Source organism: Alternaria arbusti (assembly GCF_024043155.1).
Source record: "Alternaria arbusti strain BMP 1465 chromosome Unknown scaffold_4, whole genome shotgun sequence".
Classification (NCBI taxonomy): Eukaryota; Fungi; Ascomycota; class Dothideomycetes; order Pleosporales; family Pleosporaceae; genus Alternaria; species Alternaria arbusti.
The window spans coordinates 626,605-640,325 of record NW_026249944.1 but is presented as its reverse complement, the minus strand read 5'-3'; the positions used below and the strand labels follow the sequence as shown (position 1 = coordinate 640,325).

The window sequence follows — 13,721 nt, the reverse complement described above, 5'->3', positions numbered from 1 at the left end:
GTTTCCCATCGACAATAGATATCCTACTTGCACGTGCTCACCCAGAGCGCTTATGGTAAACGAACAACTATTAGGCGCGAGTTTATTTCGAACGATCGTCCCGCTCCCCCGATACCACGCCTTGTCTCGTGCTTATCTTTGGCTTCTATCACGAAGCCTTGGAACGGAAGCCGCGCAACCAGCAAGCCCTGCCGCGACTGCTTCATTCGCCTTTCCACACACCTCCGAGCGCTTTCCACTATGGATGTAGCGTATAACGCAGTATTTGCAGGCAGCAGCGTCACGTGGCTCGCCTGCATGGTGTGGCGTTTGATTTCGGGGGCCGGTACTTCGGTGGTGTATGTATATCGTGTATGACTGGTCAGTGTGCCGTCAAGTCCATCATTCGAAGAGACATACATCTACTACTTATTGGCAGCCTTATAACGCCACTCAGCCATGCGCCGACCGTACTCACAAGGCTGCGCTACTGCGGTACTTATCAGTCTCTCGCCCTCGCCCATGCCGGCAAGCCCGCAAGTCAACGCGATTCATCATTGAGGCATCTATTATGCGCCCATATCAGTATCGGCCACTCGATGAGACCAAAGGAGAGCTGCGCCTGCTCAGACTGCAGCCTGCGTCTCGGGGAGAGGGTATCGAACTTCACATACAGCACGTTCCTTTGTGCGACAGCCTGAAGATTGGTCCGATGCCAAGCGCTTTGACACGAGTACTGGAAACTCTGCCTCCCGGTTGGACAGTATACGAAACTCTAGAGGGCCATTACCTGTTTGAAAATACTGTCGACGACTGCTGTTCTTGAACTCACCCAGATGATAGCGTCCCGAGAGGCACGCACACTCGCAGCCGGAACAACGTCAACCTGGAGTATGCCTTCGAAGCACTGTCCTACACATGGGGGAACGACACCGAGACCACGCCAATACGCATTGTCGATGTCGCCCTTGGAACAACCGGAGACCTTCTAGTTCGTCCGAACCTTGCAACGGCGCTGCAACACCTCCGCTACACCGATAGGGAAAGGGTGCTCTGGATAGACGCAATCTGTATCGACCAAAGTAATCTCCAAGAGCGGGGAAGACAAGTGAAGCGCATGGATCAGATTTATCGATTCGCGAAGCAAGTGAACGTCTGGTTGGGCCCTGAGTCAAAAGAGGAGGACAGCCAGCGAGCTATGGAAATGCTTGGCTACATTGGAGCTCAGGTCGAGTATTCTAAGGATCAAAGCTATCTCGAAGCCCCGTCCGCCAAAGAGAAGGGATGGTTTCGCCCCGATGTGGAGATACCGCTCACGGATCAGGAAGCTACTGCTATTCGGCATCTACTCGAGCGACCATGGTTCTCAAGGCTTTGGATTACACAAGAGGTTCAGCTAGCGAATGAATCAGCTCGACTGTATTGCGGGCGCGATTCAATCTCTTGGTATCACTTTCGCCGAGCGGTGCTCGCCCTAGACGTGAAACAGACCCTCAACGCCCTTTTACCTCTACCACTACTTGCTAAAATCAGCAATCTAGTCTTCTATAACAGAAGCACGCCTTCACTAAAGATGCTCTGGGCGACGCGACGCGCTCAGTGCTTTGACAGTCGCGACAGGATCTATGCCGTTCTAGGGCTCTTAGAGTCGCGCTTCTCCATGCTGGTGAATCCGGATTACAGCATCACTCCAGCGGCGACATATCAGAGAGCTTGCCAAACCTGGCTTGAGGCATATGATAAGCTCAGCTTCCTTGAGTTCTGCGACATGCCAAAAGGTGGCTGTAATGGGCCATCGTGGATACCGGATTGGTCGAAAGGACTGCCGCGAGAACCAATGACCTTCGGCCGTTTCGCCTCGGGTCAGAGCTGTGCTGGAGGTGCGCGAATCATCGACGACAAAATTCTCGAGGTCATTGGAGTGCACTGCGGAGCGATCTCATGGGTCGAGGAATCAGAACAACGAGAAGGGCATGGAACGTGGCAGTATTGGAGACGCATATCGAACGAGCTGATACGTTTTGACGAGAAATTTGACGAGTCGAGCGATGCCCAGCTTGATGCTTTCGTCGCTACTCTATGCGGAAACCGCGTTCGTGAGATGTACCCATCCCACATCTATTGGCCGACCGTATCTCAGTGCAGAAGAACCTTGGAGTCAGCAGATGGGGGAGGGTTGAGAAGAGCGGAAACTGGGTTCGACGCTTTTCAGAGTAGTGTACAAGACTTCACCCATGGGCGACGCCTCTTCAAGAGCCAGGATTACATCGGATTCGGCTCCCAATCGATAGCAAAAGGTAAGATGCGTTCACTGGAAAACACTTGAAGACCCAACTAACAGCGGAAGGCGACATCATTGCAGTATTGTTGGGCTTTGACGCACCGGTGGTCCTCCGCCCCAAGGCGAATGGCCACCATGCAATTATTGGAGAGGCTTATGTACATGGTCTAATGAACGGCGAAGCAATCCTTGGGCGACTTCCATGTGGCTGGCGAGCACAAGCCTATCGCAGCCATCAAGGCATCATGTTTCAAAACTTCAAGAAAGACTCGGATGACGCAGTTAAGGATGACCCACGTCTGGGACCATTATCGGCGGAGTTTGAGTGGCGTGACCAGACTGCTCTTCCCGAATTCGATCCGCGATTGTCTTCCAAGGCTCTGAAGTATCGTGGTGTCGATGTCCAGACCATTCACCTCTGTTGAGCCTTCATGACCTATACGCGCAACCAAAGGTATCTAAATAAGCTGAGGGTGTGATTGTCGCGGTGGGGCAGTCAATGCTATTAGATATAAAACCTCATAGAAAGCAAGCCTTTTGCTGTACAGCGTTGTTACCCTTTATTATAAACAAGCCTCTTCAGCCGCCCCTAAACACATTTTGGCCGCCTTTAACGAACAGAATAGAAGGGAATTATAAGAACAGTAAGGCCTAGGTACTTAGAATAACTAACATCTTCACAGCTATTACCTTATCAAGTAATACAACATAGTAAACTAAGCAAGAGAAGTTCTTAGAGCGCTTCCATCTTGTTTTAGGCTCCTGGGCTATTTAAAGCCATCATAACGTAGCTTCTATCTTGTCTTTTTTTGCTAAGATTACAACTCAACTAGGTGGTTGTACTACAAAGACATTGATTACTGCGACCACTTTGCTTCTCTCTCATGTAACCTTTGTAGGGTCAGCTAAATAATTTTAGGAAGCGGCTGAAAACGTTTTGCATTCGTTACGCTGTACGTGCCTTATGCTTGGCGTTTGTGCGGTCAGTGAGAAGCTACCCGGCATTTTGAACTGAGTGTACGTATGTGTAGATTTGCTTTCATGCCACTCACAACCATAGGACACTAGGAATCAATGCACCGCCACCACCAGGCTGGCTTGGCCAGGCTACAACGCATCTTCGGCTGAGCAGCTGTGCGACCTCAGCCTCAGCCTGATCAATCGTCATGTCAAAACGATAATGTTCACATCATCTCCCCATAACATCACCGATCAAGGATTGAACGAAGGTAACGATGGAAGCGCTCATTGCGGTCGGACTGGCAGGCAACGTGGTCCAGTTTCTCCAAGGCGTTGGCAGCTTGATCGCCGAGGCCAACGCGATAAGGAAAAGCGGCAGTCCCTCATCACTTCAGGATCTCCGACGCCTCTCAACGACACTGACTGACCAAGCTGCTGTGCTGAAAACTCGTCTGAAGGCATGCAGCGCGACGCTGAAAGAGGAGGATCAGGTGAGTTATTATCTATGCCATCGTTTCGTACCTGCTAATCGCGTTGCGCAGAATCTCTTAGATCTTGCTGCAGAATGTGAAGAGGCTGGCACGCATTTCATCACCTACCTGGAGGGTTTGACTAGCCACTCATCCTCAAAATTTCTGCGAACCGTGAAGACTGCTGCCAAATACCATTGGTCTTCACACCATATCGACGATTTCGTCGCTAAACTCGAAAAGCTTCGCGGTTCCCTTACCCTGGCCACAGTACTAGCGCTTCGCACTAGTTCAGAGAGCGACAATGATGAGATTCTTACACACTTGAAAGCAATCCAACAAGACCATGGAGTTTGGAAGTTGGATGATGAGAAGATTAGGATAGCGGTCGAGGCTCTCGCGGATGCCGTACAGGAACAAGCAAGCGACATGTCTGCTGTAATTCAGGAACAGATTCAGTCATGTTTGGATAAGATCACCAATTTGCACGGCGAGATCTCTCCAAACGGAAGTTCACGAAGTCGAGAGAAAGAAATCCTGAGATGGCTGGACTTCCGGCAGATCTTCTGGCGTTATGAGAGTGTCGCGAAAGCTTACCGGAAGACGTATGGATGGGTTTATAAATCGCCAGCTGTGCACAACAAGTGGTCGGACTTCTCACTACACTTGCAGCAAGACAGAAGTGAGCCATACTTCATTAGCGGGAAAGCTGGTAGTGGCAAATCGACCTTGATGAAGTTTATCTACGACGATCCAAGAACTCAAAAAGCGTTAAAGCAATGGGCAGGAGAGAGCGAGCTGATGAACTTGCACTTCTTCTTCTGGAACTTGGGAACTACCCATCAAAAGACTCATGTCGGAATGCTCAGAGCTCTTCTCCACACGGTACTCGATAAACACCCGGAATTGGTACCAGCTGTCTTTCCACGATTATACCGAAACTGGAAAGCCTCAGACGCTGATACTGAGCCCGAATATGTCGAGATGAAGGAGGCATTCGAACGACTAATGAACAAGTCCCGATTTCTGAGGCTGGCAATCTTCATAGATGGTATCGACGAATTTGAGGGCGACCACCGCGACATGGCACTCTTCCTACGATCACTGCCATTACCGCACATAAAATTGACTGTCTCAAGTCGACCTCTCAACGCCTGCTTGGATGCACTGGCAGGATGCCCTACCTTACGCCTCCAAGAGTTGACCCGGCCGGATATGGAAAAGTATGTGCAAGGGGAGCTTTCATCCAATCACCTCATGGCCCGCCTGATGCAACAATTTCCAACAAGAGCCCCGCTTCTGATAATCGATTTACTCGACAAAGCAGAGGGTGTTTTTCTCTGGACCAAGCTCGTCGTACGTCTTCTCATCGACGGTCTCGAGGATGGAGATACTCTTGAGGAGCTCCAGGCCAAACTTACACTGCTTCCCTCAGATCTTAGGTATCTGTACAAGAATATGTTTGGGAAAATGAGGATTGAGTACCAGCAGCAAGCTGCAGTCATCTTCCAGCTGCTTGACCGGTGGCACCGCTGTATAGACTCTCGACCCCTGCCTGGCCTGGTCTTGTTATACGTCATAAACCCTGCTACAGATGTCTTCGAAACAACGGCCACTTCGCTAACTGGCGAGACATTTGACTGGACTATGAGCACTTTGGACAAACGCGTTCGCAGTCGTTGTTGTGGTCTACTCGAGCTGCGCCATAACGAGACGGCGCTGGACGGCTGGTCAGCTCCAATGACTGCTGGAGAGCTGATCACTATCGACGATGTCAACCGTACTGTGATCACATATTTGCATAGAACTGTCGCCGAATTCATTGCGACGGCCGAAGTTTGGCAGGAAGTCTGCGAGCTGACAAGCAATATGGCCTTTGATGCCGCCTCCAGTCTCACATTCGCATGCTTGTCTACGATGGAGCTAGCCACACGGTTTGACTACAACGGGCTGATATGGTACTTAGAAGCCGCCGCGGGGTTTTTCCGGCAGATCAGTACCACAGAGTCACGAATTGTTCAGAAGTATATTCATGACATGGACCGGATCATGTCAGATTTTCGCCTGAAGTCGCCCCCCGCCTGCGATTATGAATCTAATTGCAGCAGCCTTCACTGGTCTGTCAGATCACACCGCCTAGAACTGGAGGGAATGGACACAGCTGTCGATGAATACGCAAGTATTCATAGTTTTGCGGCTAGACGAGGCCTCCTCCATCATCTACGTCTACTGCCCCCGGACGCTAGTCAAGAAGAGCGTTTCGTGATTGTCCTACATGCGATATCTATATGGAAAGATCGAATATCTTGCGATGATCATACAAAAATGTCTCTCGAAGAGGCATCCAGCACGCTGACATACCTTCTGCACAACGTCTCAGGTCCAGAGAGCGTGGCGTTCGCTACCAGCTTGTGGCAACAAGCGTTGCTTCTGTGTACGAACATGGAAGCTTTGAAGACGCAAAGGAACTCATCAGCAGGGCATACTGCGATCATAAAGGACTCAGCATTGGAGGCTGCTCAGCTACTGAAGATATTTCTGAGCGCAGTCAACTCACCGCAATCCTTGTGGCAAACAACAGTGCATGCTTGGCAATCTACATCCACTAACCCGACGCATATACTGGACTTGTTCAGGGCTTATACTGACGCTGAACCCTCTCAAGATAGTAAGGCTCTGTTAAATGACCTTGAGCGACTCACTGGGACCAAGGATAATCGAGTTGGAAGTCCCAGAGTAAAGCGCAAGGGCTCCAACTTGGGAATCAATCGCAAGAACGAGAAGAAAGCACGGAGAAATAGGAAGGTCAAAGAGCGAGCGAAAGGTGGAGCGAGCTAAGCATTCCTGGATATATTGCCCAAGCCCAGTTGATCGTTGAAATTGTCGCGCCATTTGACAGCTCCAATGGAGACAACAACGAGATGATCGCGGAAGCGTTGCCGCTAGAGATGGAGTATCAAACGCTACCCTTCTTGATACCCTTTTGGGTACTTGTCCAAAAGTCGTTTCATATCCACAATAGCCCTAGTATACGTCAGCAAGTATGCACTACTGGTGAATTGACAACACACATCTTTCGGAAGTCGTTCTTCTCAGGATACAGCGCGGAAGCGCAAAAGTGTCCACTTCTTCGCAAAGTCAGCGGGGAAGGGATCTACTAGAGAGAGGTAGCTTACATTGCATACAGAACGTTGCGGTCTTCATAATCGCACTCTGGTGCTGATATAGGGAAGAACTTGTGATACTCCTGCATCCACTCTCGACCGAGTTTGTAACGAGGAGTGGCCATGCTACCGATGTCGTCTTTACCAACGAAACCACCACATCAGCCTCGATCCAAATGTTTTATTACACTGTCACTTACACTCGTTATGACCCCAGAAGACTGCTGGGTCAAAGTACACGGGCTCACCGGTAACCGCATTGGTACCTATATTACCACACCAAATGTCGCCGTGAAGCGCAACCGGTCTCAGTTTGCGACCATGCGTGTCCAGAGGCCGAAGCAGTCGTGGAATGACCTTCTCTTTGAGACCAAGCACCAGCTTCTCTATCTCTTCGCTCGGGCCCTGCGATGCTAATTCTTGGTCGACGAACGACTGGAAGCGCCGGCTGTACAGCTCTTCCCATGTCTTTCTCCACCTTACGTCCTGGTACATGCTGCCTTCGTGTGTCATAACCTTGTATCCGAACTCCTTGGGCGCTTTCGGCTCCGTCATGCTGTCGTGATGGAGCTTGGCTAGCATAGCAGAAAATGCTCGGATGTTGGGGAGATCTGCGGTCATCTCCATGAACTCGGCTAGATAGAAGTGCTTATTGGGGTCTGACTTGTATGTTCCCCAAGCGATGGGGCGAGGTATGCCTTCTAAGTGGTGTACAAAGTCAGCTTCTTTTTGATATCGGGTAGGCGAGAGTACTTGCCAGGTGTATATGAATGCAATGTTTTGGAACCACAGTACTCTCCTCGGAGCATGCTCATGCCAAGTTCGCCACTGGCGGTCTTGAGAAAATATGTTTGCGGAGTGCCATCGGCTAGTCGTACATCGATACGTGCGGTCTGCGTCCAAAAACTGGCGCCATGTAGCCTTGCTGTGATGGCTTTGCACCCGTGGGGTAGACCTTTTGAATGGTTAGCCTGAACGCCACATTGGACTGCGTTCGAGGGCTGACTCACGCTCCACAACGGCTTCGTCCACTTCGATAGCTTGACCCGTTGTCTGTGCCGTTGGCTTAGGTATCCAGACAACTTCTGTCATGTTTGGAGGATCTGTGGGCAGTGCTTCCTTAGCTTGGTTTGGAAGAGGCGTGAGGATGGTGGCACCAGTTTCCCAAGGCCGTCTGCTAGAAGAAAGGCACCAAGTCTGATTGATCGGGTTGATAGAGGACGTGAAAGCGCTGTTTCATAATGATATACTAGACTACAGTCACCAGTGACATCGTAATAGTGGGGTGGTAACTGACACCTACACACGAGCAAGATATCTGACGCAGCTGAAGCACGGTCACCAACATCCCCACTGTCCACATTCCGTCCTCTGCTGCCCCGCAGCCGTTGAGTCTGCCCTCCACAGTTTCATCAAGGGCGCTCCTTCTTCATCTCAATATAGAGTAAGAGTGCATAGTGTCGGGCGACCAGTTAGCGCAAAAGACAAGCTCGAAGCTCCGGTGTATGTATTGGCTAATCCTGGGGTTCGTCCTCATCCCAACCATCACCTGATCGATTGCCATCCAGGTAGTCCATGAGATTATCTTTGCTCTCCGTGATATCCAGCGGCATGCCTCCATCTCTGAAATGATTGACCTGCTCCCAAACCAGGTAAGCCTTGCACCGTACACGCAGGTGCAACGCCTGACCCTTGTGGTTCAGGACAATCAGCAGTACCCATCCCTCTTCGCATGCCTGGCGGTCTGCGACTACGACAAGTAAGCTTTGTGCCAATTCTGTGTGATCGTCCTCCTCCATTATCTGACTCTCGTAGCTTCCCTCCATTGCGTCAGGACATCGCATTAGGGCGCTTAGGATGAAAGAGGGTATATCTCCCATCAGCTCCAGTTCATCGTCTGCGTCCCGTGCTTCCACTCCATACGCGGCACCGTTGTCATCGAAGATGAAAGGCCCAAGCCTGTCCGCGTCGAATTTGTAATGGAGCTGACAAGGATGCAAGGCTTTCCGCCATAGTCGAGAGTATGCTTCGTCGGCACTCGCACGTGTGACAATGTCTTCGCCCGATACTTCCCCCAGAGATGCTTCATTGCCATACCATGTTCGAATCCATATCGCACCAGCAGCACGATTCCACTCGCCTGAATCTGTCACTTTACGGCGCTTCTCGAAGACTGACAGATTTGACGGAATGTGTTGAGGAAAAGGTATATCGTCGCATCGCTCGCGGTAAAGCTGATCAAGACGCGCGTTAGTAAATAAAGTTCGGACGTGCCCACAAAGTGGGATAGGTAGATCCTACCGAACGGCCACGCTCACCGAGGTGGATCCAGGCTTTGATAAGGTTCCGTTCTTGCTCGTCTTGGTGTAGAGATGATTCTGGATCCCATTTCTCCTTTTGCTCTTGATCAGTCGCATTCGATAGAGCTTGCTCATGCTCGCTGTGTTGACTAAAAGACGTAGAGTGCAATCCGACGTACTAGAAGGAAATGATCAGAAGGTTCCCAGCCGAACGAGGGTTCTAATGACCGCGAACTGGCCATTGAGTTCGATGCCGTCGAGTTGGAATAGAGCGCATATGGTTATGATGTGAGAAGACATGAACAGGCAGCAGTCTCGGCTGCTGTTCTTGGCGTGTGCAGTGTGTCTCTCATTGGCTCAGATGATCCTTCGAAGATCGCGAGCCGATCTTAACAGTATTGAAGTTACTTCGCTATCCTGTTCCTGGGGTCTGTGACAAGGTCTGTGACGAGATACTTGATCGGAGGCCGCGGCAACAAATACAATGCAAGCTTTCGCTTTTTGGAAATCCCATCAGGCGACCGCTTCGCCGAAGGATTTGCGCGTGGCATTGCTTTCCTCCAGATTCGCTTGAGTGAAAGGGTGTTCTGAGAAGAGGTAGGGTCGACGATCGCGTCGAACGATGTTTTGTCTCTGATCATGGGTGGCATGGTGTGATAGGATGCGATTGACGTGTACGTTGTAGAGCGGAAATGTAGAGTTAAAAATGAAATATCTCTAGATTGCTAGAAATATATTATGTTGATGTTCGGGACGTGGAGCGATGAACCACGGGTCAGTCTTGCAGAGGATGAGGGGCTGTAGCATCTGTGCCGAGGGAACCAATGAGTCGATTTGTATATGTACTCTCCGGATTGTTTACCGATATGTAAAAGCCAAATTGCAGGCTCAGATTAGCAGAACTTTGCCGTCGCCGGAAACAGCGGTTCTGCGGCAAGGAGAGCATCCCCTGTTTAACGAGCCTGCGTTAGCATAGGGAGCTATGGTAAAAAGGCAACGTCACATGTGCTTAGCGCGGCGATGTCGAGAGTGCGCAAAATGAGCTTCCGCACAGCCATTCTGCGCAATAACAAGACTTGATGTTACCATGATGCGGTGTTGGGGAAGCAGATTCTAGATGTTGAGTTGATGATTGTTGGCTGCAGGTCCGGAGTGACGGCGAGGATCTGGGCCTAGGCAATGCGGAAGCTACCCCGGGCGGGCCAACGACGTCAGGGCAGGAGCCACCCAGCCATCCTTGATGTCTCCACTCCAGCACGTCTACACGGACGGTACACCTCACCACGACACCTCACAGCCCTCACCGCATCGCGACACGTACTATCCCCCATATAAGCCATCGCGCATCCATGAGCGCTATCTCCGCGCTGCATGTGGCAGACTCTGCGACAATACCATCGTGATTTTGCCATCCCGGGTTCCAAACGGTCACGCATGGCTTCTGGCAGCATTGGCGACGTGCCTGCCGCGACTTTTGCTGAGTACGTAGACGATCCTTTCTTCGACCACGGTGACGAGGCGGGTGCATCGCAATCGCAGACATCGCGGGAAAAGGAGGATGACTTCATGGAGAATGCGCCGCCTGCCGATGCATCGCAATTGGCGCTGGCGCAAAGACCCGAAGCGCCGTCGCGATGCATCGCAGTGCGCCCGGCTCTCACCCACCGTCTCTACTCTCATCGCCTCCATGTGCGGGCCAAAGCTAAGCTACAACGCGATAGACTTCTCTCCGGCCCTATGATCGACGTCTACGTAGGCGAGTCCAAGCGCCACTGGTCGCTGCATCGCAATCTGCTATGCCACCACTCCGAAACCCTCGAGAACGAGCTGCTAGGCGATGCCGACGGCCACACTAGGAAAGATCGCCTCGATCTTCCCGATTACAACCCTGCCGGCTTCGAGCTGCTGGTGAAGTGGCTATACCAGGGCAGCCTCGACGATGTCTCTGACATGGCCGACGCCAACCAGAAGTATGAGTATGCTGTGAGCTGCCACAGACTCTATCTGCTGTGCGATCGCTTTGACATGCTTCAACTGAAGAACGTCGCGATGGATCAGTACCGAAAAGGTCTAAATGAGGCCGAGCTGGTCCCTGACGCTGACGAGATTGATGACATCTATCGCAAGAGTCCGACAGGGTCGCCCTTCCGCACGCTCATGACGCGCATCGCGGCCCGCCAGATTATGGATCCTGGTAGTGAGCGCGACGTCGAAACCTATCGCGAGTGCTTCGAGAACAATCCCGACTTCGCCATCGACCTCGTCAAGGCGATCAGATCAGGCACCGGCGGCATGCTGTTCGACGATCCAACGGATGAGGGTCATGAGTGCGACTACCATGACCACGAAGCTGGTCCGAACTGCCACACAAAGGGAAAGGGCAAAGGGAAGCAAGGTGTGTGACTCCGACCTCTCCTCAGCCTACTCTCGGCATCCTATCAGCCATTTCAATGCTGTCAAAAACGCGTAATAACGTCCATTAACCAGCAAAGAAGAAAGCCGGCCTGTCATCCGCCAAATCAGTCCCCTACATAAGCTCCGACCAGCACAACCGCCCTCCCCGCCCTCCTCCCCCGAAGACGCCTCGCCCGCCTCATCCCCTCCAAGCTCGCCCACAAGAAGGCAGCGCCGGTCCTCTCCGCCGTCGCCTGACAAGTCCGGCGAGCTCGACAGTTGGCACATCGACGGAAATGGCGGTCGCGAGTCAAACACCCAATCTCGACGCGATTCGCGAGAGGGAGAAGGACAGGGAAAAGCTGCGCAAAGTGACGCCGCCGGAGAGAAGACGCCTGGAGCGGGCTCAAAGCAGTGGAACGGAGATACAGAGGTCACGCCCAGTCCTAGAAGAGCGCCGCCGAAGCTCAGACGACGCGTCTCACCCACACCAGAATAGCCAGCTTGAAGACCAAGCATTGAGGGAGCTCGAGGGAGGACCAGTGCAACCACCACAACGATCACCGACGCGTCGAGGCATCTGGGAATGGGCGAAACTAGGGACAGGCAGGTTGAATGTCATCGGACGTATACCCCACCCCGAATGGAAGGGCCCGACAGTGTCGCACGAAGCTGTCGCGAATGGCAATTCGCGAATCACTACCATTCATGAAACCCATGACGATTTCAGCATCCCCTCCACAACGGCTACCGAGACGAACAATCTGCAAGAATACAACCAAGCAATAGCAGCTAAGCTCGAAGGCTTTGGCTTCCCACACGCTCACATTATCACGTCGCCACACTTCTCGCAGACAAAACGCTCTTCCGATGACCTTGTTGCTGCATCATCTACAGCGAGCACGCCAGCGAATCTGAATCTTGTTCTAGAGGGTGGCACAAGTGGCGAGCGCGTTACACCGCAGGCCTCGAAAGACAGCCCACCATTGACGCCGGACACCCCGACACCGCATCAGCGTAGAAAAGACTCGACGATCGAGACGGAGAGCACACCGACGAAGGTCACCCCCGACAGTGCGAAGGCAGAGATCATTGATCCGCCCCAGAATGGCGTCAAGAAGACCTCTACTCCTACTCCTACTTCTGACCGCATCCCCAAGTATCGGATTGCGCTTTCTTCGAATTTCCTTTCGCCAGCCCGCAGCAGTCCGAGTTCGGCATCTTAAGTTTTTACGATCAAAATCGATACCCTGTACGTACATATAATTTAACGACTAGCGAATCTTGTAATGCATTTCAAATATTCACGAAAACGCGCAAAAACACCCATTGGCTGTGGAATACGACACCATCACAACACTTGACATGTGCCAATAGATTCATCTCAACACAACTTTCCCTCTCCACTCAAACGCCCTATGACTTGACTTAAGTTGGACACGGAGCTTGAACACATTGCATTGTCTCTTTGGTATGTAACAAGCGCAACCATGGTGAACAGATGCTCCCGCAGCCTTACAAAAGGCCTGAAGAGCAGTAGGGAAGTAACGGCGATGCGGCTCATGCAGGTGATGGGCTACACCGTTTGGGGCGCGTTCACCGAGCACTGCCCCGCGCCAGCCTCGTAAACGCGATGCGCATGGTTGTTGTTGTGGGACCTGCAGCCTACCTTCATTCTATCACGATCATCACAGCTACCTCCAAAGCCTTCGGCAGCAAGTGATCTTCGAACCCTATTGCCCCAACTGTCGCCAATTTCTTCCGTCTGGTTGCGATCTACTCATAGCACCTTTAACCGTCGTCATCATTGTCGCGAGGCTGAAGCTCGGCGTGTACGGCAGCCCATCAGTGCAGAGCCATGCTCTCCCGACTACATCGCCGTGGCCTTGAGATAGCTGGAAGGGAAACGGAGACCGAGTCGCAAACGTGCGCTTACGAGGCCCTGGAAACGCATCACAGTATACGGCTTTTGAACATCATACCAGTCAAAGCGAATACGGTCGGGGAGCCGAGATGGCGATACAAGCTAATCACTACGAATACCCAGGACGCCCCAGCTTACGAAACTTTGTCATATGTCTGGGGAACGTCAAGCCGTAACGAATCGCTCGAATTGTCGAACGGCACATCACTTCGAACTACCAAAACCCTGGAACAAGCTCTGCCGCACATT

The 13,721-nt window shown here is 51.9% G+C and overlaps 5 protein-coding genes across 5 annotated transcripts; 3 read left to right on the top strand and 2 right to left on the bottom strand.

Annotated features, from left to right (window-relative positions):
- Positions 1 to 1,816: 1,816 nt before the first annotated feature.
- J4E86_003843 (uncharacterized protein) lies at positions 1,817 to 2,685 on the top strand (the record flags this gene model as incomplete). Its single annotated transcript, XM_051444393.1, has 2 exons — positions 1,817 to 2,276; positions 2,321 to 2,685. 2 exons carry the CDS (start codon positions 1,817 to 1,819, stop codon positions 2,683 to 2,685), a joined length of 825 nt encoding a protein of 274 aa, XP_051304018.1.
- Positions 2,686 to 3,495: 810 nt separating this feature from the next.
- Positions 3,496 to 6,528, top strand: J4E86_003842 (uncharacterized protein; the record flags this gene model as incomplete). Its single annotated transcript, XM_051444392.1, has 2 exons — positions 3,496 to 5,741; positions 6,360 to 6,528. The coding sequence occupies 2 exons, from the start codon at positions 3,496 to 3,498 to the stop codon at positions 6,526 to 6,528; spliced, it is 2,415 nt and encodes an 804-aa protein (XP_051304017.1).
- Positions 6,529 to 7,046: 518 nt separating this feature from the next.
- Positions 7,047 to 7,946, bottom strand: J4E86_003841 (uncharacterized protein; the record flags this gene model as incomplete). The annotated part of the gene is made up of 2 exons (XM_051444391.1): positions 7,047 to 7,555; positions 7,865 to 7,946. The coding sequence occupies 2 exons, from the start codon at positions 7,944 to 7,946 to the stop codon at positions 7,047 to 7,049; spliced, it is 591 nt and encodes a 196-aa protein (XP_051304016.1).
- A 422-nt stretch (positions 7,947 to 8,368) lies between these two features.
- Positions 8,369 to 9,396, bottom strand: J4E86_003840 (uncharacterized protein; the record flags this gene model as incomplete). Its single annotated transcript, XM_051444390.1, has 3 exons — positions 8,369 to 9,088; positions 9,156 to 9,284; positions 9,334 to 9,396. 3 exons carry the CDS (start codon positions 9,394 to 9,396, stop codon positions 8,369 to 8,371), a joined length of 912 nt encoding a protein of 303 aa, XP_051304015.1.
- A 1,192-nt stretch (positions 9,397 to 10,588) lies between these two features.
- J4E86_003839 (uncharacterized protein) lies at positions 10,589 to 12,774 on the top strand (the record flags this gene model as incomplete). Its single annotated transcript, XM_051444389.1, has 2 exons — positions 10,589 to 11,549; positions 11,642 to 12,774. The coding sequence occupies 2 exons, from the start codon at positions 10,589 to 10,591 to the stop codon at positions 12,772 to 12,774; spliced, it is 2,094 nt and encodes a 697-aa protein (XP_051304014.1).
- Positions 12,775 to 13,721: the final 947 nt, after the last annotated feature.